The 23,785-nt window shown below is 55.3% G+C and overlaps 1 protein-coding gene across 6 annotated transcripts in view; it reads left to right on the top strand.

Annotated features, from left to right (window-relative positions):
• GUK1 (guanylate kinase 1) overlaps positions 1 to 23,785 on the top strand; it is a 27,068-nt gene extending 3,283 nt beyond the window's left edge. For 3 of the 6 annotated variants that reach the window (XM_049875102.1, XM_049875106.1, XM_049875104.1), the window contains 8 exons: positions 14,271 to 14,332; positions 14,436 to 14,549; positions 14,918 to 14,959; positions 15,070 to 15,166; positions 15,970 to 16,108; positions 16,193 to 16,277; positions 17,258 to 17,343; positions 17,566 to 23,785. In XM_049875102.1, the coding sequence (XP_049731059.1) occupies positions 14,438 to 14,549; positions 14,918 to 14,959; positions 15,070 to 15,166; positions 15,970 to 16,108; positions 16,193 to 16,277; positions 17,258 to 17,343; positions 17,566 to 17,601 (597 nt within the window). In that variant the 5' untranslated portion in view covers positions 14,271 to 14,332; positions 14,436 to 14,437 and the 3' untranslated portion in view covers positions 17,602 to 23,785. The remainder of the gene's footprint in view (positions 1 to 14,270; positions 14,333 to 14,435; positions 14,550 to 14,917; positions 14,960 to 15,069; positions 15,167 to 15,969; positions 16,109 to 16,192; positions 16,278 to 17,257; positions 17,344 to 17,565) is intronic. The other 3 variants (XM_049875107.1, XM_049875105.1, XM_049875103.1) reach the window with 3 other exon arrangements.

The following is a 23,785-nucleotide window of genomic DNA, read 5'->3' as shown; positions in this document are numbered from 1 at the left end:
AGGAGTGCTCCTTTGTCAGCCAGTCCTTTTTACCCAAATCCGTTTGTATCTGTGACTTGCATTTTACAAGAAGGCTGGAGGGAATTGACTTTTCCCCTCTGTGCTCTCACAAGGACTGAGACGTCTCTGCTGGTGTCTCGTGGTTGACGAGAGGAGAAAATGGTGGTTGGTGACGTATCCCTGACCTGATAACAGTCTGTGTGACTGTTATGGGGCAGAGAGCCCTCAGGACAGCCTGGGACCATGGGCGGAAGCTGTAAGGAGGTGCCTTCATCTCCAGAGCAGAAGTATTTTTCGAGAAAAGCTGTTCAGTGACTGCGTATGGTGTGAAGTGGGGGTTCCTTGTGCAGGGAGCATTCCAGCAGGGGATTCAGGAGCACAGCTTTGCACCAGTGACACCCAAGAGACCGTTCACCTCTGAGCATCTGTGGAAATGGCTGGTGGCCTGGATCCTTATTACAGTTCTTACGGATTTTTCAGCTTCTTGCTAGTGGTCTGTCCAGTTATGGGTGTGTCCATGTCCTAGGTGGCTTTTGTACACTTGCCCTATCAGCTTGGTCACTGAGTGAAGCATCCTCTCTAGCCAAGCCAGGCCCATTCCTGGAGACCCCAATCATGGGGGTCATGTCTGGCAGTAGCAGGCGGCTAAGGCCATGCCCATGGCCCGTCAGTGCACTGACTCCCTGCGGGGTGCTGGGATGTGCTTCTGCAGGGCCAGGCCGTCCGGCAGGGCCTGCACTCGCGCCCTCTGCCCACAGCACTGTCTAAGCCAGCCAGGGTCCCTGGTATGTTCCGTGTGGTATGCACTTCTGCTGGGTTAGAGCTAGCTTCAGGATGCTCAAGGTGCACATGGGGGAACCGGTCCACATGTGGAGTAGCTGGAGCAGAGGTGTCAGCCCTGAGGTGGTGCTGTGCTGCTGTGAACATCTTGCTGTGGCCTGGGCTCCAGGGAGAGTCACCATGGAAGGGCAAGCCCTCCTGGCAAGGGCCTCCGTCAGCCTGGATTCCACAGCTAGTGATGTAGGACTGAGCTGGTATTCTCTTACTACCTGGCAGTGCCCCATGCACATGTCGTGATTGGACTGTCGAGGGACAGGCAGGACGGAAGGGTACTGAGAAACCAGGTGAGGCCTTGAGACGTGGGACTTGAGGGAGAAGCGAGTAGGGTCGGCACGGGGAGGACAGTGTTCTGGCTGGGGCCGAGCAAGCCGGCCGGGAGCCCACCTGGCGAGTGTCCGCCATGCTGTGAGTGTTTGCACCATTCAGCTCCTGATCCTTGTCACAGCTTTGGGCAGGCAGTGAGGGACCAGGGCAGGGAGAGGAGCCACATGCCCACCCTCTCCCTGGTAAAATCTATAGACTGCACAGTGAGTCCTGAGGAGAAGTCTCATGCTTTCAAACTTTTGATTGTTGAAGCCATGTTTCAAATTGGTCATGGCTGAAATGTATTTTTTAGTCTATGGGTTTGTGGTCAGGCATAGGTTGGTTCCAAACCATGAGTGCTTGAAGAGCTGGAGGCTTGCTCATGGCTGTGTTGGCATGGGGAGGCCAAACCTGGAAAGCTGCTTTAGGAGGATAGATCGGACAGATGAGTCTGGAGGCAGCAGGCAGGCCCGGAGGGTGGAAATAGTGTTTGGAGGCAGGCAGTGGTCCCTGCTGGCCAGAGGAAAGGTAGGCTGGAGGCTCTGGCAAGGACATGTGTCTTGTATGGACAGGCAGGGGGCTCGATGGAGAGGCCTGTGGTGAAGAAGAAACCACTGTGTTGTGTAGTATGAAGCTCGCACTTCTGCACAAATGTGCTGTGGGCTGGAGTCTGTGTCCCAGCCTCCTCTGGGCCTCCCTGAGACTGCCATAACAGCGGCCTCCCTGCCCTGGCTCCAGGATGTCCAAAGGGACATCCAGGGTCCTCTCCTATGCAGTCTCCTGAGGAGAATTGGTTTTTAGCACTCAGAGTCAGTCGGAGACAGGGTTTCTTATTTCCCTGTGAGTGAATCAGATGAAACATAAATGAAGATTAAATATAAAATACATTCCATTTGTGAGAGCGAACACAAGGTAAGAATTTTTTTAATTTAACATACGATATCCACCTTTCACTTCTCAGTTTTGACACCAGCTGCCCAGGCAGCACTTCTTCCTCTGATCCTGGCCACCCGGGGCTCCATCAGATCTCACAAGTTAAAAAGATACAGTCCTTCAGACGGCCAGCTCGGCCCAAGACTCCAGGTGCCAGCTACAAGCTTTGGAGTTCCTGAGGCTCCCCACACTTCTGACCTGCTGGCTACAAATTCAGGGGTTCCCCGCCCTATTATTTCTGACGTGCTGGTCCCACTGTCTCCTCAGGTTTGATAATTCACAGAACCACTCACAGAACTCCTGGAATATGCTATACTTAAGGTTGTAGTTTATTGTAGGAAAAAAGGATAAGTACAAAGAGACGTAGGGCGAAGCTTGGGAGGGTTTACTACATGGAGCTTCCACATCCCAAAAAAGTGGTGCGCTGCCCTCCCACATGTTACTGTTGTTGTTAGGTGCCGTCAAGTCGGTTCCGACCCATAGCAGCCCTGTGCACAACAGAATGAAACACTGCCCGGTCCTGTGCCACCGGAATTTGAGTGCCTTCTCACCTGAGGGCTCATCTTCTGGCACTATATCAGATAACGTTCTGCTGCTATTCATAGGATTTTCACTGGCTAATGCTTTTCAGAAGTAGACTGCCAGGTCCTTCTTCCTTGTCTGTCTTAGTTTGGAAGCTTGGCTGAAACCTGTCCCCCATGGGTGACCCTGCTGGTATCTGAATACCGGAGGCCGAGCTTCCAGCTTCACGGCAACACGCAAGCCTCCACAGTACGACAGACTGACAGACACGTGGGGGCCCTCCCACATGCGTGAATACATTTCACCAACCAGGCAGCCCGTGGAGCTTCCATGTCCAGAGCTTTTATTGAGGACCTCATTGTATTATACCAACTCTAGCCCACCTCCCCTGAGGTCAGTCAGAGTCGTGACGGGATCACGAGTTACGTAGTGGATCTTCCTGGCTTGGCCAATCACCTCATCACCTCACCTATCCTGTCCGTTAGGTGTGGTCGGGATCCTTATTGAAGACACTTTCCGAGGTTTTTTAGAGATTTTTTTTCAGAAATGAGGGCAAAGACCACACTCTTTGGGTGAAATTAATGTAAATCCCGCACCGTCCTTGAAGTGGACGGCCTTGAGTTATCACCAGCCATGCGTTTATAGGTTTTGGAGGAGGTGAAATCCCAGCCATGCTGGTTTCGTCAGGCTACTGGGCGGTCTGTGAGAATGGTCCGCGTGTTGAGCAAGGCCTGGGTGAGGTTTCCTGGCTTGTGCTCATGTGACATCATTGTGTGCCCAGCCTGTGCTGGGTGCTGGGGGGGTTGCTTTGCTAGGGTGCCTGGGCAGCCCTTGCCTTGGCTGTGTTTTTTCATGCCACTCCAGGTAGGCACAAGGGAAGGATCAGGGAGCCAGACAGGTCTAGGGGCCAGACCCACAGCAGGATACTTGTTGGGAGAAGGGGAGGGGAAGCTCAGGGGAGTTTGTCATGGCAGTGACTTGGGTACGTTCTTAGGAGGGGGCGCAGTGTGGAGACTGGTGAGAGACTGTAGGAACTGTCCTCAGCTGATGTGGGGCCTTCTCCCTTCAGGGCCCCCTCAAGGGACAGCAGCCGCCAGGGACCTGATGGCCGCGGAGCCTCTTCTCAGCCTTCCGTTGTCCCTCCCCACTCCAGCCCCCCACACCTGCTGCCTGCAGGAACCTCTCCACACCCTCCCCTTGCCTCTCCCTGCCTCCCTTCCCTATCACTCAGCAGGTGGCAGCCCCCAGAATTTGTTAATTAGAAAACGTGCGAAGTGGTCTGCCACACACTCATTTCCCCCAGTGTGGGCCTAGGGGAGTGGGCAGGCTTCCTCACTCTGGGTGAAGTCCCTGAAACGAAGGGCTTTGTGAAGGGGACGTGGAGGGAGAGGCCACACCAGAGTACAGCTGAGCATGGCCGTGGTGTCCGGACGCTGCTGGCTGGCCCGGCTGAGACCGCTTCCCAGGCGTGTGCCCCTCAGTGCAGGCCTCCTGCCTACAGCGACTCCACGCTCAGCTCTTGCAGCGTGTGGGCTGTGCAGACTCTGACTCCTACGCTCCCAAGTCGGGAATCGCTGCCTGGGCGCTCTCCAGGCTGGTCTTCAGCTCTGCAGAGCCAGGAGGCTCTTCCCCACAGGGGCCATAACCAGTTACCACAGCTTAGCCTTTTGGAGCTTCATCTTGTACAGCAGGGAGGAGCCACACTCCCTGCCTCTGGAGGTTGCTGACATGCTCGCTGTGGCCTTAACCAGTGACACACCACACAAGCCAAGGGCCTCAAGACACACATGGTCACTGCATCTTTATTGAGCACCACTGTGTGCCATGGCAGTGACCAGTGCAGACTTGGTCTGTGTCTTGGAGGGCGCTGTGGACAGAGCACCTGGACAGAGAGCAGAGAAGGAAAACTGCCATAGCTGCTACAGAAATAATCAAAACACAGGGTTAACTAGGCAGCTGTTCTGTATGCATGGAGGCAGACCGGTTTTATTTTAAAGTTTTTATTTTAAAAACACAAATGACTCGGTGTAGGCTTCTTATGATGAAGCTTACGAAGAGAAGAAGAGGGAGAATAGAAGATGAGCCATTGGTTGGTCTTAATGTGATTGATTGAACCCTGTCCCTCCCCCCTTTACTGAGACCAGCTGACACCAGGTTACTAGGTGGTCTCTGGCCTGGGGGGCGGGGGGCGATTCATTTGCACAGATCAGAGGTTTTAAAATGGTCAAAGATAACTCATCTCTCAGGAAGCAAGGGAAATTACCTGAAGTTACATTGTTTGCACTAGATAAACTCCGAGCTAGCTGTGGTTAACAAATGTCTCCCTTTCTCCCCCCAGAGCCATTGCCTTGGTCACCAGCCTGCTTTCCTCTCTCTTGCAGATCTCAGGTTTATTTCAGTTTAAACAGTAGCTTTTTTTCTCTTGCAAAATTTTTATCTGTGCTTGTGGTTTTCAACTCAGAGGTGAGTTAATCCTTTTCACTTGGCACTGACCTTGAAACCCTTTTTGGAACAAGGGAGGAGTAAAAAGAATTAACTCTGATTTGGTAGAGCAGTAGATAAATCCATGAAAGATTTTTTGGGGGAAAAATAAAACTATACATTGTTGTTATTAGGTGCCGTCTAATCAGTTCCGAGTCACAGTCACTCTGTGTATAACAGACTGAAACACTGCCCGGTCCTGCACCATTCTCCCAACCGTGGCTAAGTTTGAGCCCATTGTTGTAGCCACTGTGGCAATCCATCTCATCGAGGGTCTTCCTCTAGACTGCAGAGGCCAGGAAGGGGATCCCAGCTGTAAAAATAGCATGGTGTCAAAGGTTCCCTTAACCTCAGGAGGAGGAGAGAGAATCAGCATCAGCCCAAAGCCGATTCTTATGAGGTGGCGATCAGACATTCCTCCACTCTCCATCCTCTTTACCAGTTCTGACACCAGCCATCCCTCCCACGGCACTCTCTGCTTCTCTGCTGGGTTGCTAATTTGTGGCAGTGGTCACGCAGAACTCACAAACATATTCACGATTATGGGGTTTTCTAGGGAAGTTAACGGGTACAGCTTGGGATCAGGATCAGGAAGTGTGTAGGCAGTCTAGAAGGGTCCCCCAAAGTGAGAGCCCGTCCCTCCCATCCTCAGTGCAGGACAGCTCTCTCAGCTCCTCTTGGCTGAGCAGGCCTTTTCCATCCCCTTGAAGACAGACTCCTCCCAGGCAACTGTTAATAGCTCTTTCTTTAACTCCCCTGAAAAGTGTCCAGAGGCATCCCATTCTGCCAAGAAGCCCCTTGCCTGAAGGCACTCTCAGCTCTCTTGCTCTGTGGGTAAACACGCCCACTGTAACCACCTCACTCCGTGGGCTAGAAGCCCACTGCACCGTCTTGCACTGGTCTCCTAACTCTGCTGCCAGTGCTTCTCACTATTTCACACCATCTCCAGTGTTACAGCCCTGTTTCCTGGGTCTAGGAGTTTTCTTAGCACAGAGACCCTGGGTCCAAAAGACGCATTCTGCTTCTGGCTCTCCTTCATGGTGGTGAGATACCTTTCTCAGCCTCTGGGATTGGCTTTCTTTAAGCCTAGTAGGGTAGCAAAACTGACCAATCCCCTACAAGGGTTCCATATGCCTTATGTGCGTGGTCCCACCCCTTCAAGATTTCCATACACCTAGCGGACTGTCCAATCCCCCTGGTGGGCCACAATCACCTTATTTGCATACTCCCACCCAATCATTTTGTGAAAGTTACAAGAGTCGTGGCTGGAAGGGTCATATAATAGTAATTCACTGCATTGCGCCACCCCGTGATTGGACAAGACCGGGAAATCCCGCTTACTGGGGACGTTCTGTTTCAGCTTAACCTAAATCACACCCGCATGCACATCTGTTGTTGCGGGGCAGGACTTTGTCTTTTGAGAGCAGGTTCAGCTTTTGCAGGACCATAATATTGTTCTGGCCTGAGCCACGCTAGTAGATGTTGTCCATAGTTTTTGGTTTTGTTTTCCTGAAAGGAGGTACTTGTGAGCGTTGAGTAGAGGCACCTAATTTAATATCCCCGCCCCGCCCCTGCCTGGCTGTTCTTGCTCACCATTCAGGTCACTTATTTGAGTGGCTCTCCTCCACTTAGCACTTGCTTTTCTCACTCGCAGTTCGATGGGTTTTGTCAGATGATTGAGCCCTAGCTACATGCTGTAAATTGAGCAGGTTTGGAGAGATTGTGTGCTGTGCTCAGGGGCTACTGTCCCGAGCACTGTAACTGGGCCTGAAAACCCCACCAGGTGAGCATTATTGTCAGCTGTGGTGCTGGGACGGCTGGCACATGCTGGAATAGGGGGAGGTGGGGCACGCGGCTGAAGGAGCTCCTTGTCCTGAAGCTGAAGATCAGTGAGGGGGGGCGTCTGTGAGCTGTGCTCAGGCCCATGCAGATGTATTTGAAAACACAGCGCCATGCATGGTTTTCTAGTGAAATATCACTGATCAAATATAACTCAAGTAGAGACAATTCACATACCACACAAGAACCAGAGCCAGTCCAGAAGACCTGCTCGGCAGACATCACCCCCAGATGCAGGCAGCTCCACCGCAGACTTCTTAAAGAGAATTTTGACTTCACATCCTGTTTGTTCTCATTGTAGGAAAGTCAGGAAATAGAGACAAGCACGAGTAGTGAAACTGTCTCAGCCACTCCCCGCCCCCGGCCAGCGTGTTGGTGCCATTGCCTCGCAGCCTTTTATGGGGCATAGGTGTTCTTAGATGGATAACCTTTAAGGAGCAGATAATGCAGTGCTGTTTGAACAGAAACAGAGAAAGCTTCCAGATTCTTAAGAAACTAGACACCATGGAGCCTGAAACTGACAAAGGGGGAAAAAATGACAGATGAGCCTCACTGATGTTGTCGCTGTTGGTAGGTGCTGTTGAGTTGGTTCCAACTCGTAGTGACCCTGTGTGCAACAGAACGAAAGACTGCTCAGTCCTGCACCATCCTCACAATCGTTACGCTTGAGCCCATCATTGGAACCACTGTGTCAGTCCATCCCGTTGAGGACCTTCCTCTCTTTTCTCTGACCCTCTGCTTTACTAAGCATGATGTCCTTCTGCAGGGATTGGTCACTTCTGATAACATGTCCAAAGTACATAGATGAAGTCTTGCCATCCTTGCTTCCAGGGAGCACTCTGGCTATACTTCTCTCAAGACAGATTTATCATCCTTTTGGCAGATAATGATATATTCAGTATTCTTCACCGATACTGTAATTCGAAGTCATCAGTTCTTCTTCAGTCTTCCTTATTCATTGTCCAGCTTTTGCATACATGTGAGGCGATTGAAAACACCATGGTTTGGGTCTGGTGCACCTTAGTCCTCAAAGTGGCATCTTTTTTTTTTCAACACTTTAAAGAGGTCTTTTGCAGCCCATTTTGCCCAGTGCAGTGTGTCGTTTGATTTCTCAACTCCTGCTTCCATGGGCGTTGTTTGTGAATAGAAGTAAAATGAAATCCATGACAGCTTCAATATTTTTTCTACCGTAATATTTCTTATTGGTCTACTTGTGAGGGTTTTTGTTTTCTTTCTGTTGAGGTGTAATCCATACTGAAGGCTGTGGTCTTTGATCTTCATCAATAAGTGCTTCAAGTCCTCTTCATTTTCAGCAAGAAGTGTTGTGTCATCTGCATATGACAGGTTGTTAATGAGTTTTCCTCCAATCCTGATGCTGCATTCTTCTTCGTATAGTTAAGCTTCTCTGATAATTTTCTCAGCATACAGACTGAATAAGCATGGTGAAAGGATACAACCCTGATGCACACCTTTGCTGCCTTTAAACCACACAGTATCCCCTTGTTCCCCTCGTTCTATTCGAACGACTGCCTCTCGATCTATGTACAGATTCCTCATGAGCACAATTAAGTGTTCTGGAATTCCCATTCTCTGTAGTGTTATCCATAATTTGTTATGGTGTACACAGTTGAATAGACAATAAAACACAGATAAACATCTTTCTGGTATTCTCTGCTTTCAGCCAAAACTCATCCAATATCAGCAATGATATCCCTTATTCCACATCCCCTTCTGAATCCGGCTTGAATTTCTGGCAGTTCCCTGTCGATGTACTGCTGCAACCACTTTTGAATGATCTTCAGCAAAATTTTACTTGCATGTGATATTAATGATAGTGTTATGTAATTTCCGTGTTCTGTTGGCTCACCTTTCTTTGGAATGGTCATGTATATGGATCTCTTCCAGCTGGTTGGCCAGGAAGCTGTCTTCCAAATTTCGTGGCGTATACAAGTGAGTATCTCCAGTGCTGCGTCCTTTAACTTAAACATCTCAGTCGGTATGTCGTCAATTCCTGGAGCCTCGTTTTTCGCCAGTGCTTTCAGTGCAGCTTGGACCTCTTCCTTCAGTACCATCGGGTCTTGATCATTACCAAAAAATCTCTTGTTGTTGGGTTGATTGCGGCTCATAGTGACCCTATAGGACAGAGTAGAGCTTCCCCATAGAATTTCCAAGGAGCGGCTGGTAGATTCGAACTGCCAACCTTTTGGTTAGCAGCCAAGCTCTTAACCACCATGCCACCAGGGCTCCTCTGGGTCAGTAGCTAGACAAAAATATTAAAAATATCGGCAAATGGAATCTAATAGCACATTAAACATTTGTAACATAACCAAGTACCTCAGTACAAGCAGTATGTGAAATCATGAGTCTCCTTGTAAACTGCCAACTAGAAAATAGGGTCAAGATGGCATTTTGAACATTGAGCTGGCTATCAGCAGCTGGGGTTTGCTCTGCGTGGGGGTGCCCACCTGTGAGGAGGCCAGTGTAGAAGGCTGCAGCCAGCAAGGGATACAGGCAGGCAGTGAGATGGGGGCCCCAGTTTTAGCTCCAAGAGTTGCTCTGTAGAGGAGTGGGGAGGGCTAGCTGGAGGGGCAGAAGCAGAGGTGGGAGGTCCCACCTGGAGGGCAGATCCTTCCCTGGGGAAAGTGGGAGGAGCACAGAAAGGACTTACAGTCCAGTGGGAGTCAAGGTTAGATAAAAGTGATGTATTTTCGTAATAGAAAATTGGGAAGAGGCAGAAAAAAAGTAAAGAATTTATTACTTAGAGATCACCACATTTGGTGGGTGTCTTGGATTGAATTGTGTTCTGCCAAAATGTGCGTCAACTCGGCTAGACCGATTCCCAGGATTGTGTGGTTGTCCAACATGTGGTCATCTGATGTGATTTTCCTTTGCATTGTAAATCCTACTTTTGTGTTAATGAGGTGAGATTAGCAGCAGTTATGTTAATGAGGCAGGACACAACTACAAGATTAGGTTGTATTTTGAGTCAATCTCTTGAGATATAAAAGAAGTGGGCAGAGAGACGTGAGGACCTCATACTGCCAAGAAGGCAACGCCAGGAGTAGAGCGTTTCCTTTGGACCTGAGGTTCCTGCACTAAGAAGCTCCTAGACAACAAGGACCTTTCCCCAGAGCTGACAGAGAGAGAAAACTTTCCCCTGGAGCTGGCACCCTGCATACGACTTCTCACCTCCTAGACTGTGAGAGAATAAATTTGTTTGTTAAGGCCATCTACTTGTGGTATTTCTGTTACAGCAACACTAGATGACTAAGACAGTGAGTTTCTTCTCGGTTGTCTTCTTCCTTTGCCTTTTTTAAAAATATTCATTTTCGTTTTCTCTTTTTTTTAATTGAGGCAAAATTATGTAACAAAGTTAACCATTTTAGACATTTCATATGTTCACAGTGTGCAACCAGCGCCTCTGTCTAGTTCCAGAAGATTTCATCACCCCAAAAGGAAACCGTATACCCATTTAGATTTTGCTTCTCACTCTCCTCTTCCTCCCAACCCCTGGCAACCACCAATGTGTGTTCTGTCTCTATGGGTTTGCCTGTTCTAGGTATTTATATACATAGAATTATGTAACGTGTGGCCTTTTGTGTCTGGCTTCTTTCACTCGGCGTGATGTTTTGAAGACCCATCCAGGTTGGAGCACGTATCAGAAGTTTATTCTTTTATGGCTGAGTAATTCTTCACTGTATATGCGTACCGCGCGTCGTTTACCTACTCATCCTCACACACCAGGGAGTGGAATGGCTGGGTCATATGGTGATCAAACTGTTTTCCACAGCAGCTGTACCATTTTACATTCTCACCAGCAGCGTGGAAACCGTGGTGGCATAGTGGTTAAGAGTTATGGCTGCTAACCAAAAGGTCGGCAGTTCGAATCCACCAGGCGCTCCTTGGAAACCCCATGGGGCAGTTCTACCCTGTCCTATAGGGTCGCTATGAGTTGGAATCGACTCAACGGCAATGGGTTTGGTTTTTGGTTTTAACAGCGGTGTACCTGTTTAAAAAAAAAAAAAAAAAAACCCACGGCCATGGAGTCAATTCGGACTCAGGGTGACCCTAAAGGACAGAGTAGAACTGGCCCATAGGGTTTCCGAGGAGCGCCTGGTGGATTGGAACTGCCGACCTTTTGGTTAGCAGCCGTAGGTCTTAACGCTGTGCCACCAGGGTTTCCCCAACAGTGCACAGTAGTTCCAATTTCTCCACATCCCCCCAGCCCTTTTTTTTTTTTTGTCACAGTTATCCTAGCGGGGTTGATGTGGTATCTCATCCTAGCTTTGGTTCGCATCTCTTAATGATGTTAAGCATCTTTTTATGGGCTTATTGGCCTTTTGTATACCTTTTATTGGTGAACCGTCTATTCATGTTTTAAAATTTCATTGTTTGTCTTCATTGTTGAGTTGTAAGTGTTCTTTTTGTATTCCAGATGTTGTTGTTGTGTGCCGTTGAGTAGACTCTGCCTCAGAGCAACCCCATGTGACACTTTAGAACTGCCCCACAGGCTGTAGTCTTTATAGGAGCAGATCACCAGGTGTTTTCTCCTGCTGAGCTGCTGGGTGGGTTCCAACTACCAGCCGTTCAGTTAGCAGCAGAGTGCTTAGCCATTGCACCACCAGGGGTCTTTATATCCTGAATACTAGATCTTTATCAGATATATGATTTCAAGAGGAGCCCTGGTGGTGCAGTGGTTAAAGTGCTTGGCTTCTAACCCAAAGGTGGGCAGTTTGAACCCAACAGCTGCTCCAGGGGAGTAAGATGTGGCAGTCTGCTTGTGTTGAAGATTTACAGCTTTGGAAACCCTGTGGAGCAGTTCTCCTCTGTCCTGTAAGATCACTATGAGTGAGAATCGACTTGTTTGGCTTTGGTTTTTCAGGATTTACCAGTATTTTCTCCCATTCTGTGGATTGTCTTACCATTCTCGTTACAAGAGTCTTTTGATGCACAGAAGTTTTAAATTTTGGTGGAGTCCACTTTATCTGTTTTTTTTTTTTTTTCTTTTGTTGCACATGCTTTTGGTGTCATCTCTAAGAGTCCATTGCCAAGTCCAAAGTTATGGAGATTTACTCCCATGTTTTCTTCTAAGAGTTTTATCATGTTAGAAATGTAATATGGGTCCTTGATCCGTTTTGAGTTAATTTCTGCATATGGTGTGAAGTTTCCTACCTTTCTTTCTTAACATTGTAAGCCTTTCAAGGACATGTGCGTTTGTGTGTGTGTAAGTAATGAAATTAGAGTCCAGTGGTTTAGTACGATTAACTTGGTAGTGGCCTACTTTGCAGATTAAGAATAGTACTAGAGGGCCTGCTGTGGCTGCCAGGGTGGTGCTGGGGAGCAGCCATGGGTGCGGGGTCACCCTCCAAAGTGGGCTGGGCCTCACACATCGGCTGTGGCTTCTCTCAGTGGCCTTTCCCTCCTGGGCCTGCCTGCTGGTCTACTGGCCAGCCAAGCTGCACCAAGAGGCCTCTGCCCCATGCCAGGTCGGCCTCGCAGAAAGAACCTGCAGGCTCAGACCCTCAGCAGGAAGCCCTCTTGAGCTTCACCTTGGTTGGGTCCTGGGAGTTCCCTGTTGATGGATGGCTCTGGTTGCCAGGGAGGTTTTCCAGAAACTCCTCCAGCTCCCGGGAGCTCCCTTCCTGGGCCCTTGCCTGCGCTCACGCAGGGCCTCTCCCCAAGCTGGGCCTCCCCGCCCCTTGCTGCTCCCACCAGTCTGTCTTCCCTGAGCAGGGCCCCTCCATTCATCTCCAATCCTAGCCTGGAGCCCAGCTCTCAGTGGGAGCAAGTGTTTGCCAACCTGGATTTCTGTGCTGCACCCTCCTGGCTTCTTCCCAGTGGAGCGTTAAGGGTGCCAGCCTCCTCTGACTTCCTGCTTCCCTCATCACACTCACATGGGTGGGCTGGGCTGACAGCTTCTCAAGGGCAAGGAGCGGTGCGGGCTTCTCATTCCTGCGCATTGGAGCTGCAGGCTAGTGTCCATGGAGGCGGGAGGGAGGCCTTAGCGCAGTTAGGCCAGGCTTCAAGACTTAGTGCTGGGGGGAGAAGAGGCTTAGCGCAGTCAAGCCACGCTTCGAGACTTAATGCTCAGGGGCCTGAGGGGGGCCTTAGCACAGTCAGGCCAGGCTTCAAGACTTAGTGCTGGGGGGCGGGGGACTTCAGCGCAGCCAGGCCAGACTTCAAGACTTAGTGCTCAGGGGGGCCTTAGCACAGTCAGGCCAAGCTTTGAGACTTAGTGCTCAGGGGGCGGAGAGCAGGCTGGCAGGGATTAGGAGTGCCGGCTTTTCCCACCAGCTCTGAGCCACTCACACCTCGGCTGGTCATCTCTGCACTGCCTGTCTGGTGCTGACACCCAAGGCAAGATCAGAGCTCCATCGAGGAGGTGGGTCATGTCGCCTAGCAGGAATGACACCAGGGAGGAGGCATGCTCCTTGGAGGGTTGAGGGGTCCAAGGCAGGGTGTGGGGTGAAAGGCAGGGTATGAGGCCAGGTGCAGGGCAGAGGGAGGTGTGGGGTGCAGAGCACAGACAGGTGGGGGTAAGTGTGGGGTAAAGAGTGCAGGTTGGGTACAGTGTGGGATGCAGGGGCACAGAGCCGGTGTTTGGCTGTTGAGAGCAGGTATGCCCGCCTGCCCCCTGCCCTGTAGGCCAGCTCTTCTGGGATGTGCTCACAGGTGGTGAAGGGCAGACACCATCTGGGCAGAATGTAAATCCCAGATTGGGGGCGCTGGTGCTCCTGGTGTGTCAGGGCAAAGAGGTGCTGCTGAGGTATCCTGGTTTCCCACCATGTTTTCCCCTTGCTCCCCCATGTGGCCTTCTCTGTGGCCTGTCAGACCTCCCAAGCTCTGCATATCTTCCCTGTCCGGGGCTCCGTGGAGGGGGAGGGAGCTGTGGCCAACAATCGAGTCCCCATCACCTTTTCCATATTGGAGGTGGGGGCATCAGAGACAAGGCTCATAACGCACTTGGCCCTCAGGGGGTCAGACCCCCTCACTAGCCTGTGGCCGTGCCCCAGGGTTGGAAGCTCCCAGAACAGGGCCACCCCAGCAGGGCCCAGTGCCAGGAGGTGCAGAGAGGAGGAAGAATCTAGCAGCCCCTAGGCAGAGCCATGCATGGGAGACACATCCAGGCTCAGGCTGCCTGCTGGCTAGGGGCTTAGGGGGTGGCATTGGGCAGACAGACTGAGAAGCAGCATGTGTAGCCCGAGGTGCGCTGCGGGGAAGACTCCTGGTCAGACCAGGGTGCCACCAAGGTGGATGTGGGCTAGTTCTGGTGGGTCAGGGCTGTTCTGGGCTGGAGAGCTGTGTAATCAAACTGAGTCACCTTACGTTTCCTTTGTTTTCTTTGTTGGAAGCCTCCTGTTCAAGACCAGTGTGTGTGTGTTACAGTGTAACCAGCCCAGGCTGAGTTTGCCAGGTAAACACAGCAGGCAGGGTGCGGAAGTTCGGCCAGGGTTGACATGATCGTGGGTGCAGGGGCCCCTGGCCTATCTGTCCCCCTGATGTTTGTGTCCCCATAGGGATGTCAGGACCAAGACCGGTCGTGCTGAGCGGCCCATCAGGGGCCGGGAAAAGCACCCTGCTGAAGAAGCTCCTGCAAGAGTATGGCAGTGTCTTTGGTTTCAGTGTGTCCCGTGAGTCCTGGCAGCCACCTGCTGGTGTGAGGGACCGGGGATGGGGGGGGTGCAGCCCCTACAAGGAGAAGGTCCAGGGAGGGAGGGCAGTCCCCACATGGCAGGCCCTCGCACCCAGAGGCCTCTGCAGTGCCCTAGTTGTCAGGGTGCTCCCACCTGCCTTCGTGGTCCTGTGGAGATGGCCTGGCCCGAAAGTGTCAAATGTGTGAGGGCTGGGCGTGGGCCTGACCAGGCGGCCCTGCTCCACAGCTCAGGCCCTGCTGCTGGGGAGCCCACGGCCTGGTGCTGCCCCACCCAGGGGACCCTGGGAGCCAGCATGGGACAGGCTGGGCTCACGTTCAGCATGGTCACCGGCTGCTTATTTGCAGACACCACGAGGGACCCACGTCCTGGAGAGGAGAACGGCAAAGGTGCGTGCAGCCTTCCTGGCCTTGGCCGCTGGCCCCGCCCCCTACCTCCCTGCTGTGACCTGGCTCTGGAGTCTTTGGAAAGCACCCTTTCTTTCCCGTGTCCTGTCCAGATTACTTCTTTGTCACCAGGGAGGTCATGCAGAGAGACATTGCTGCAGGTGACTTCATTGAGCACGCCGAGTTCTCAGGGAACCTATACGGGACAAGGTGAGTCAAGCCACCTGTGGCTCATGGGGTGGGCTGGCTTCTCTGCGGGGTGTGGGTGATGCCGGGGGGCACTTACTGGACAGGGCCCAGGCCCCCACCCAAGGGTGCTCTGCGTGGTCTCCACCACCACCCCTGCCCATCTCCAGTCACTGCAGGAACCAGGTCAGCTGGTAGCATCCACCTGGCTGGGCTTCAGCCCACAGTGGCCTGGGTGGTGGCTGCACCCACCGTGTCCTTGATATCACAGGCCTGTAGGGTACACTGTACCTCCCTCCCCACTGCACCTGTGCTCTGGGCCCACGGTGATCCCCAGAAACCAGAGAGTAGGGTCTCCCTGCCCCTCGCATCAGAGTCCACCAGGGCCCAGCTAATGAAGCTCCAGGAGCAGAGCCTGTACAGACAAGTGGGCAGGCCCTGTTGTGCCTGCCTTGCACTCTCTTAGCCATCCCTGTGGGAGGAGGGCATGGGCTGCAGGTGACACTTCATGTTCCACTGCAGCTGCAGGGCCACTGGGGACAGCCTGAGGGGCAGGCAGCGAGCCCCTTCTCAGACCACGGGGTCACGGGGTGGTGCACCCTCAGGCAGGTATGTGGTGCATGGTGGGTGAGGGTACAGCAACACCACAGCCAGATGTCCCAGGAGCTTGGAGAGGCGCATGACCGGGACCAGTGCTGCTACAAATGCTGTCAGCCCAGGCGTCCAGGATTCCACCTGGGGCTCCTCATGGCCTTAGGGGAGGGTGGAGGTGGGCAGTGACCCTGAGGAGCAGGCTTCCTTGGAGCTGAGCAGCTCTGGTCCCGCAGCAAAGCGGCTGTGCGGGCGGTGCAGGCCATGAACCGCATCTGCGTGCTGGACGTGGACCTGCAGGGCGTGAGGAACATCAAGAAGACAGACCTGTGGCCCCTCTACATCTGCGTGCAGGCACCCTCCCTCGAGGTCTTGGTGCGTGCGGGGCTGTGCAGTCGGAGCGGGTGGGCAGGGAACCAGCCAGCCGGGAGGCGCCCCAACCCCACCGGTGTGTTTCAGGAGCAGCGGCTGCGAGCCCGGAACACAGAGACAGAGGAGAGCCTTGCTAAGCGGCTCACTGCCGCCAAGGCCGACACAGAGAGCAGTGAGTACGGGCTCCAGGCCAGTCCCGCAAAGCAGCCCCACTCCCCGCTGTCCATGCCACCACACCACTGTGAGCAGGGCTGGGTCTGCACCTGGGGAAGGGCCCTGAGGAGTAGGGCAGGCCCTGGGGTCCCCTAGTGGGGGCCTTTCAGAAAGGAGAGGGGCGCAGAGCAGAGTCCCCAAAGTTAGTTCCCAGACACTGTCCTCCGTCTCCCACAGCACTGGAGCCTGCCCCCAAACAGCCGTATCCACTGGTAGAGTATGATGGGAGCCCTCTTTCTTTTCTTTCCACGTTGGTCTGATTTAGGCCAATGTGAAAAGGAGTTTTACTTAAATGCTCTCCCTGCTCCTTAAGAAGTCACGAGGCAGCAGCATTACAGTAAAATCAAAACTAACACGAGATTTCTGTGGCAAGGCACAAGTAACAAAACCAAGAGGGAACCGGTGAGGGAAGGTCATCGTTCGGAAGACCAAGGGTGAAGGGGCGCTCTGACACAGACCTGTGTGCCAAGGCTTCTCGGGGTCCAGTGGAGAGGAGAAGGGGATGGGCCCATCGAGGGTTTCTCCCGGAAGCCGTCCCTCCCTGGGTCCTAGGCAGACTCTGCCCGTGGGTGTGAATAGGAGGGGGACATTGGAGCAGTGGGCAGCACCCGCCCACATCCCCAGGTTGTGGCCGTGTGTGACGCTTTTGTGGAGCTGGGGGGCAATGTGACTCCATCATGAGGTCGAGAGGACAGTGTGTGGGACGTGGCCAGGGCGGTCCCTGGCCAGGAGCTTCCTGCTGCGCTGGGTAATGACAGACCTGCTTTATACTCAGCAGTCAGCAGCAGTCAGCCGCAGTCAGGGTCCCTAGAAAGTGCTCTTGGTTGCCAGTGGCTGGTGGGGGATGGTCCTGGGGGAAGCAATGGGGGGACGGGACAGAAGGGCCGGGCAGTGCCCTATCTCTGAAGGCACTTCCCCGCCCCCTGCCCACGTTTTCAGGCAAGGAGCCGGGCCTATTTGACCTCATCATCGTCAATGACAACCTGGACAAGGCTTACTCAACTCTGAAAGAGGCCCTCTCTGAGGTTAGGGCCCCTCCCTGCCCTGCGGCCCAGGGTGGAGGGCTCTGTTCTACACAGGAGGAAACCCCAGATCAGACAGGCGGGGAGCTGGCCCTGGCACTGGGCAGAGCCACTCCATGCCTAATGGGCATTGGGACTCAGCTGGAAGCCCAGCTCTCCGCTTCCTGGACCGCTCCCTTGTCCGGGAGCCCCTCCCGAGACTTCCCCTTCTTCTCTCCCTGGCAGGAAATCAAGAAAGCTCAAGGGACTGGCTGCTCCTGAGGGACGCCCTAGCCTGCTTTCATTCCATGGGATGCATTCCAGGCCTTGCCCCCATTCCAGGGCGCCCCCGCCTGGGGCCACAGCCCAGCTCCTGGCAATCCTGGCAGTCTGGACCTGGGCACTGCCGAGAGTCCCAAGCCCGGGAGGCCCCCACACCACCCCTCCTGGCCTGGCTCAGAGCCCGCCCGCAGGTGCACTGTACTCCACAGTGAGCGCCAGCTGTCACTTTCTGATCCGTTCCCTGCTCGGCTCCGGTCCCACCCAGTAAGAGCTGGGGCTGACGCTGTAATAAAGTAATCACTGGGTTAGCACACTGTTGAGAAAGTGGCATGGGGCTGGAGCAGTGGGGCATGGCTGAGTCCTCCTGAGCAGAAGGGCCCGGGGCTGTGCCTGGGTGTGGCTGGGTGAGGGTGTGCCACGTGCAGCAGGGTGGGTGGTTCTCCCTGAATAGGGAGCCCAACACTGTCCTTGGGTACAGGATCATGGGCCCACCCGCCCAGGCCGACTGTCCACCATCAGGGTCCTGGCTGAAAGCTGCTTGCTCCCTCCCTAGTGAGCTGTGTCAGCTTCCTGCAAGGTGGGCTGGGGAGACCGAGAAGGCCCCCCCAGGGATCCAGCACAGTAGGCCGTTGAGAGCTGGTTGAGGGCCATGCTGGGTGGGCTTTCTGGGCTGGGGCTGCTTCCTGTCCAGAGGCCCAGGTGGGTGAGTGATTGGGGCGGGGTTGCCAGGAAGCAGTGTTTCCCCACTGCTGCTGCGAGGCTGCTGTGAGGTGGAAAAGAAAATGGCTTTAAACGCAAAAGACGCTAGCTTGGTCCGGTGAGGGAGGGCTCACGTGCATCCTTCTCAGGCCCCCACAGGAGCATGCCGCAGTGCCTACTGCCAGCGCTGGAGGGTGCTCAGTGCACACGGCCTAGCCGAGAGCTCATCCATCCCGTTCCTGTTTCTGGCTGCAGATGGAACTGGGACACACTGCACTTGGGGGTGCTTGCTGACCAGGGGAGACCACTCGGGCACTGTGGGGGTGCCACTGGAGCCTGCCCAGGTGGTGGGAACTGGGCTGTTTGTGTGATTTGTTCCTGTCAGTCTTGTGCACACCCCCCTGCCCTGGCCCTCTGCACCTGGGGCAGTGCAGGTGGAGGACACCTGGGGACATCTGCTGGGGTTCCCCATCTCTGCATCCCAGGAGTCTGGAAACCCTGGTGCCTTGGGCCAGGGAGAGACACCCAGCAGGAGTGCCAGCCCCTTAACTTCCAGGGCATGAAGCCCCTCCCATTCTCTCCTTCCGGCCCACCTCCAGGAGGCAGTGTCTGCTGGCTCTGGCCACATTTCCAGGGTTCCTGAGGTCACCCTGGGCTTAGATGAAAGGGTGTTCTCTGGGGTGGTCTGGCTGCCAACCTGCCTGGGGCGAGCCTGGTATTTTGTTCACACAGCCTTCCCCCATCCCCAGTTCCTTCCCTCCGTGCCTCTTCCTCCCTTCCTGTCTTGGGCCCAGGGTAGCAGCCAGGGTTGGACAGGTGCAGGGTCCACAGTGGGATGCAGGAGATCATGGGCCACCAGGGCCCCCGGCCCAGCTGTGGTACATGTCCCGGTAGGCTGCTCCTGGGTCCCCCTTCCTCTGGATGTGGAGGAACACACCTGGGATGTGACCCAGACTGATGGGTCAGGCAGGCAGGGAGACCCATGGCCCGGAGCTAAGTCCAGAGCCCAGGTGCACCACAGAGGTGTGTGGGTAAGAGCCTGACCCCAGCAGCTGCTGGCCAAGGGAGCCATTGGGAAGCTTGTGAGCATGGGGCGGGGCTGGTTCCAATTGCCTGCTGTGCAGCCTTGTGGAGCGCCTTCCCTCTCTGGGCCTCAGCCCCGAGGTCTCTTGGGACAGCGGAGGAGTGCAGTGTCCCGCCGCCCAGCCCCCAGGGACAATCGCAGGGATTCAGACCCCAGCTTTGGTGGGAACAATGAGGCCCTTGAAGGTCCCCTCCTCCCCCTGCATTGTGCTTGGTGGTGAGAGGTGGCCCTGGGTCAGCCACCCGCGCCACACAAACCACAGGACTCGGCTGTGGGCGGGCGCACACCCCGGGGAGGACCACAGTCAGCCAGCAGGTGGACGGGTTCAGAAGCAAACTCTTGCATTTCCTGACCTGGAGAAGGTAGGCCCCTCCCCCGCAGGGAGCCAGGTGTGCTCAGCGGTTTGGAGCACCTGGTGGTACAGCCTTCCCCACTGAGAACCCTCGGAGCGAGGCCCAGGAGCTCCACTGCAAGGCCAGGAAGCCAGAGCCGGTCAGCTGCAGGGATGCCGGGAGCCAGGAGCCGGCGCTCGCCTTCCCACACACACACCCGCCCCCACCGGTTTCCTAGGCTTGGAGGGACTGGGGCGGGGGGAGCCAGGAAATGGCCACCAGATGCAGGAGCCAATCCCTTGATCATCCCTTCCGCTCTGCATTTGGGGGAGTTTGTTCTGTCTGTCCATCTCAGGCCCAGTTGTGTCTGGTCAGGTCAGGCCTGCAGGGTCTTGCAAAAGGCGATAGGGCCTGCAGTGTGGGGAGCAGGAGGCAGCAATCCACCGCTCCCCATCTTCCCAGCAGCTGGGGCCCCTCAGGCTGCAGGAGGACTGCCAGCCCCCTCCAGCACCAGCTGGGGCCCCTCAGCCTCAGGAGGGCTGCCAGCCCCGCTCTAGCACCAGCTGCGGTGTCTCCAAAGCCTTGTCCTTCCAGGCCTGGGAGGCGGAGAGCCCCCAGGGCACTGGGCCCAGCCTTCCACCCTCAGAGCATTCCTAGAGACTTGTGGGGAGGGCCCTTCTAGGAGGCCTGTGCTGTTGGGGATGGTCCTTGCCCCCTGAGGGGGACCAGCCCAAGAAGCCACTGGGAGTCAGGCCCCACCCACCCCTTTACACAGATGGGCAAACTGGGCCCCGCTGCTCACAGCTCCTAGCAGGGGCTGATCACAGCTCAGTGTGGACCTACAAGCCCCTGAGCTCCAGGCTTGTCGCCCTCAGCATGGCGTTAGGGCCCAGGCACTCCCCTCCGTCTAGCCCCCAGAGACACAAGTAGTGAGCAGAACAGACCACTGCCCTCCAGGAACTGACAGCACAAACTCCAGACTCTGTAAGTAAAGTGCAGGCGCTACTCTCAGCAGGGTGTCTGGGGTGGGCCGCGTGGAGGAATGTGGCAGGGCCGGGTCTGGGGTGCTGGCGGGGCAGTCCGGGTAACTCCCAGGCCAGCCTGAGGCTGTCCCTCCATCCCAAACCTCTCCTTTCAGAGCCCTCCTGCCACACCATTCCTCTGCATCCTGGTGTCCAGGCCAGGCAGAGTGCACAGGGGCCCTGCCTTCTCAATAGGTTGTAGGCCTACTTCCCGGACCTCTGGGGGCGGGGCTCTGGCCTCCTGGCAGGTTTGGCCACCCTTAGCTGGCCGGCTGTGGGGCAGCAGGCCGATATCACAGGCCCCCAGGACCCTGACCAGGATGGCAGAACTTAGAACTTGCATACAGTGCCACCAAGGCTGAAGGCTGGGTGCAGGGGTGGCGTTGAGAATGGGCCTGGTTAGAAGTAGTGGGACTGGGCAGAGGGGCAGAGACGCTGGGGCTGAGGGACCAGAAGAGCCCCTGCTGCCACCACCACCGCCACCACTTCAGATGGGAATATTACCGTCCCTGGCCTCATGGGGAGCCTGGGAGCCTCCCTAGCCATCCTAGTTCCCCTCTCTGACCAGAGCTCTGTCCCCTGGGGCTCCAGCCTGGTGGGGGAACTGGCGCACTCAGTAACTACTACGGGGGGTGTGGGTGGAGCTGGATCGGGGAGCCAAGGGAGCAACTTGGGGCCACCTCACCCTTTCAGGCATGGGGCGGCTTTAGCTGGGCAAAGGACAGAGCCAGCAGATGGGGCGTGAGCAGTCTGGACCTCAGTGAGCGAGTGTGTATCAGTGTGTGTGCATGTGTGTGCAAGAATATTGCAAGTGTGTGTTGTGAGGAAGAGTGCATATAATGTGCAGTACGTTCTGTGTGAGTATTGCGTGAGGGTGAAGATTGTGAGGGTGAGTAGTGTGTGTTGAGTGTTCACATGTATCGCCAGAGTGAGTGTGTAAGGGGGCATAGTGTGTATGTGTATTGTGTTAGTGACTGTATTGAGTACTGAGTGTGTTCATATGTGTATTGTGAGAGTGAGTGTAAGAGTGAGTGTAATGTGCCTATGTGTGAGTGTGTGTGTGCATGTGTGAGCCAAAGTGCATAGACTGGATGATGCCAGGAGCGAGGTGGCAGGAGCAGGTCCTAAGGGCCCCGGCCTTGCTATGACTGAGCACTGGGGCCTGGCCCAGGGGCCTGTGGCAGCTCCCTCTGCTGGCTGTGGGTGTGGAGCCTGGGACTCAGAGCTGTGGCGTGAGGGGCGGCCATCACGGAGCTGTGGGTGTGGAGCATGGGGCACAGAGCTGTGGCGTGAGGGGCGGCCATCGCAGAGCTGTGGTGTGAGGGGCAGCCGGCGCAGAGCTGTGGGTGTGGAGCATGGGGCACAGAGCTGTGGTGTGAGGGGCGGCCAGTGTGGAGCTGTGGCGTGAGGGGCGGCCATCACAGAGCTGTGGGTGTGGAGCATGGGGCACAGAGCTGTGGCGTGAGGGGCGGCCATCACAGAGCTGTGGTGTGAGGGGCAGCCGGCGCGGAGCTGTGGGTGTGGAGCATGGGGCACAGAGCTGTGGTGTGAGGAGCAGCTGCGCGGAGCTCTGGTACTTCCCTCGACCCCCGCAGGGATGAGATCCGCCTCAGGACTGTTCCTGGGGTGCTCCTGTGTGAACAACGGCTACTTTCCCTTATGGGACACCCCAGTGCCAGGCCATATGCCCGGGTCCATTCATCTGCAGGAAGGGAGTGGTCCCCACCAGTGACCCTGCTCAGTAAGCTATGCGGCCCTTGACCCTCGGGTCAGCCTTGGGTGGGAGCCCCAGTGCACCAGGAAGGCAGCTGCCAGAGGAAGCTCACAGCCTGCCTGCCCTGCCCAGAGAGGGCCCTGGCGGAGGAAGCAGAGGCTGGGGTGGGGGGGAGTGGTGAGGAGGAAATACCTGGGCAGGGCTGGTGACCTCTGCTCTCTGCCCTGCCCTTACCCTGGGACCAGCCGCTCCTGAAGAACACTTGTTTTCAGACCCAGGGGTGAGCAGGTCTCCAAGGGGATAGGAATAGAACCCAGCTGCCCACCTTGGGTGCCAGAACGGAGATCATCTGGGAGGTGGTCCCCAGCAGACTAGTCAGACCCTGGAGGAAGCACTGGTTGCAGAGTGGGGCGAGACCACCCAGAGACCTGTGGGCTCACTGCCTCCACCCACCACCCTCTGCACCCATGGAGGACGTCTCCTCTCACCTGGAGCCTCCCCAGTTAACAGTCCCCCACGCCCTGGCACCAGAAGCCCCACAGGCCGGCCCATCCCTCACTACTGTGCCTGATCAGCTCGTGGCTTTGGCAGGCACACTGGGGAGACACAGGAAGCTGGGCCTGGGCGGGCTCAGCACCTGGCCTGGTGGGGCACCTCCAAGGACCTGTGGCTCCTCCCTGCACCCACATCCTTCTTCCACCAAATGCTGACTCCAGATCCGTCCGCACAGAACCTCCCCACGGCCCTATAGCCTGCCAGGCAGTCTTCACTCTTGCCTCCTCCCAGGCCAGCCTCTGCTGACCACTCCTGACCCGGGCCAGGCTAGGTCCTGGCATGGCAGCTGCCTGAGGTCACCCCTTTGCTGACCCTTCCCCAACCTGCCTTCCCCCAGACCCTGACATGGACACCCAGGGAGCACCTCAGGTCTAGTCCTGGATCCCACATGAGGGGCCGTCATGGGAGGGATGGGAGCAACCCCCACTTGCTTTGATATGTAGCTTTAGGGTAAGATTTCCTTTGCGCCAAAGATTCCTTCACTTAAAAAGTTTGAGACCACCTGTGGGGTCAGCACCCCTCTCCTCCCCCAGGCTCCTGCTGACTGCCAGCCACAGGTTACCCTGTTCCCATCACACTTCCCAGCCTGCTTCTCACCTCAGCTCTCCATATCTGTGTCTGAGGGCAGCCCTTTCCAGAGCCTCCTCTCAGGCTGCCAGCCAGTCCCTGCCCATGTTGCGGGACTCTTCAGAACAATCTGACTGAGCTCAGCTCCAGGCCCTGCTCCAGGAGTGGGCCGCTGCCAAAGTCCCTGCCCGCGTGGTGCTAATGGGGACGA

Source organism: Elephas maximus, chromosome 2 (genome assembly GCF_024166365.1).
Source record: "Elephas maximus indicus isolate mEleMax1 chromosome 2, mEleMax1 primary haplotype, whole genome shotgun sequence".
In the NCBI taxonomy this organism is placed as follows: domain Eukaryota; kingdom Metazoa; phylum Chordata; class Mammalia; order Proboscidea; family Elephantidae; genus Elephas; species Elephas maximus.
This window is presented reverse-complemented; position numbering and strand designations above follow the sequence as displayed.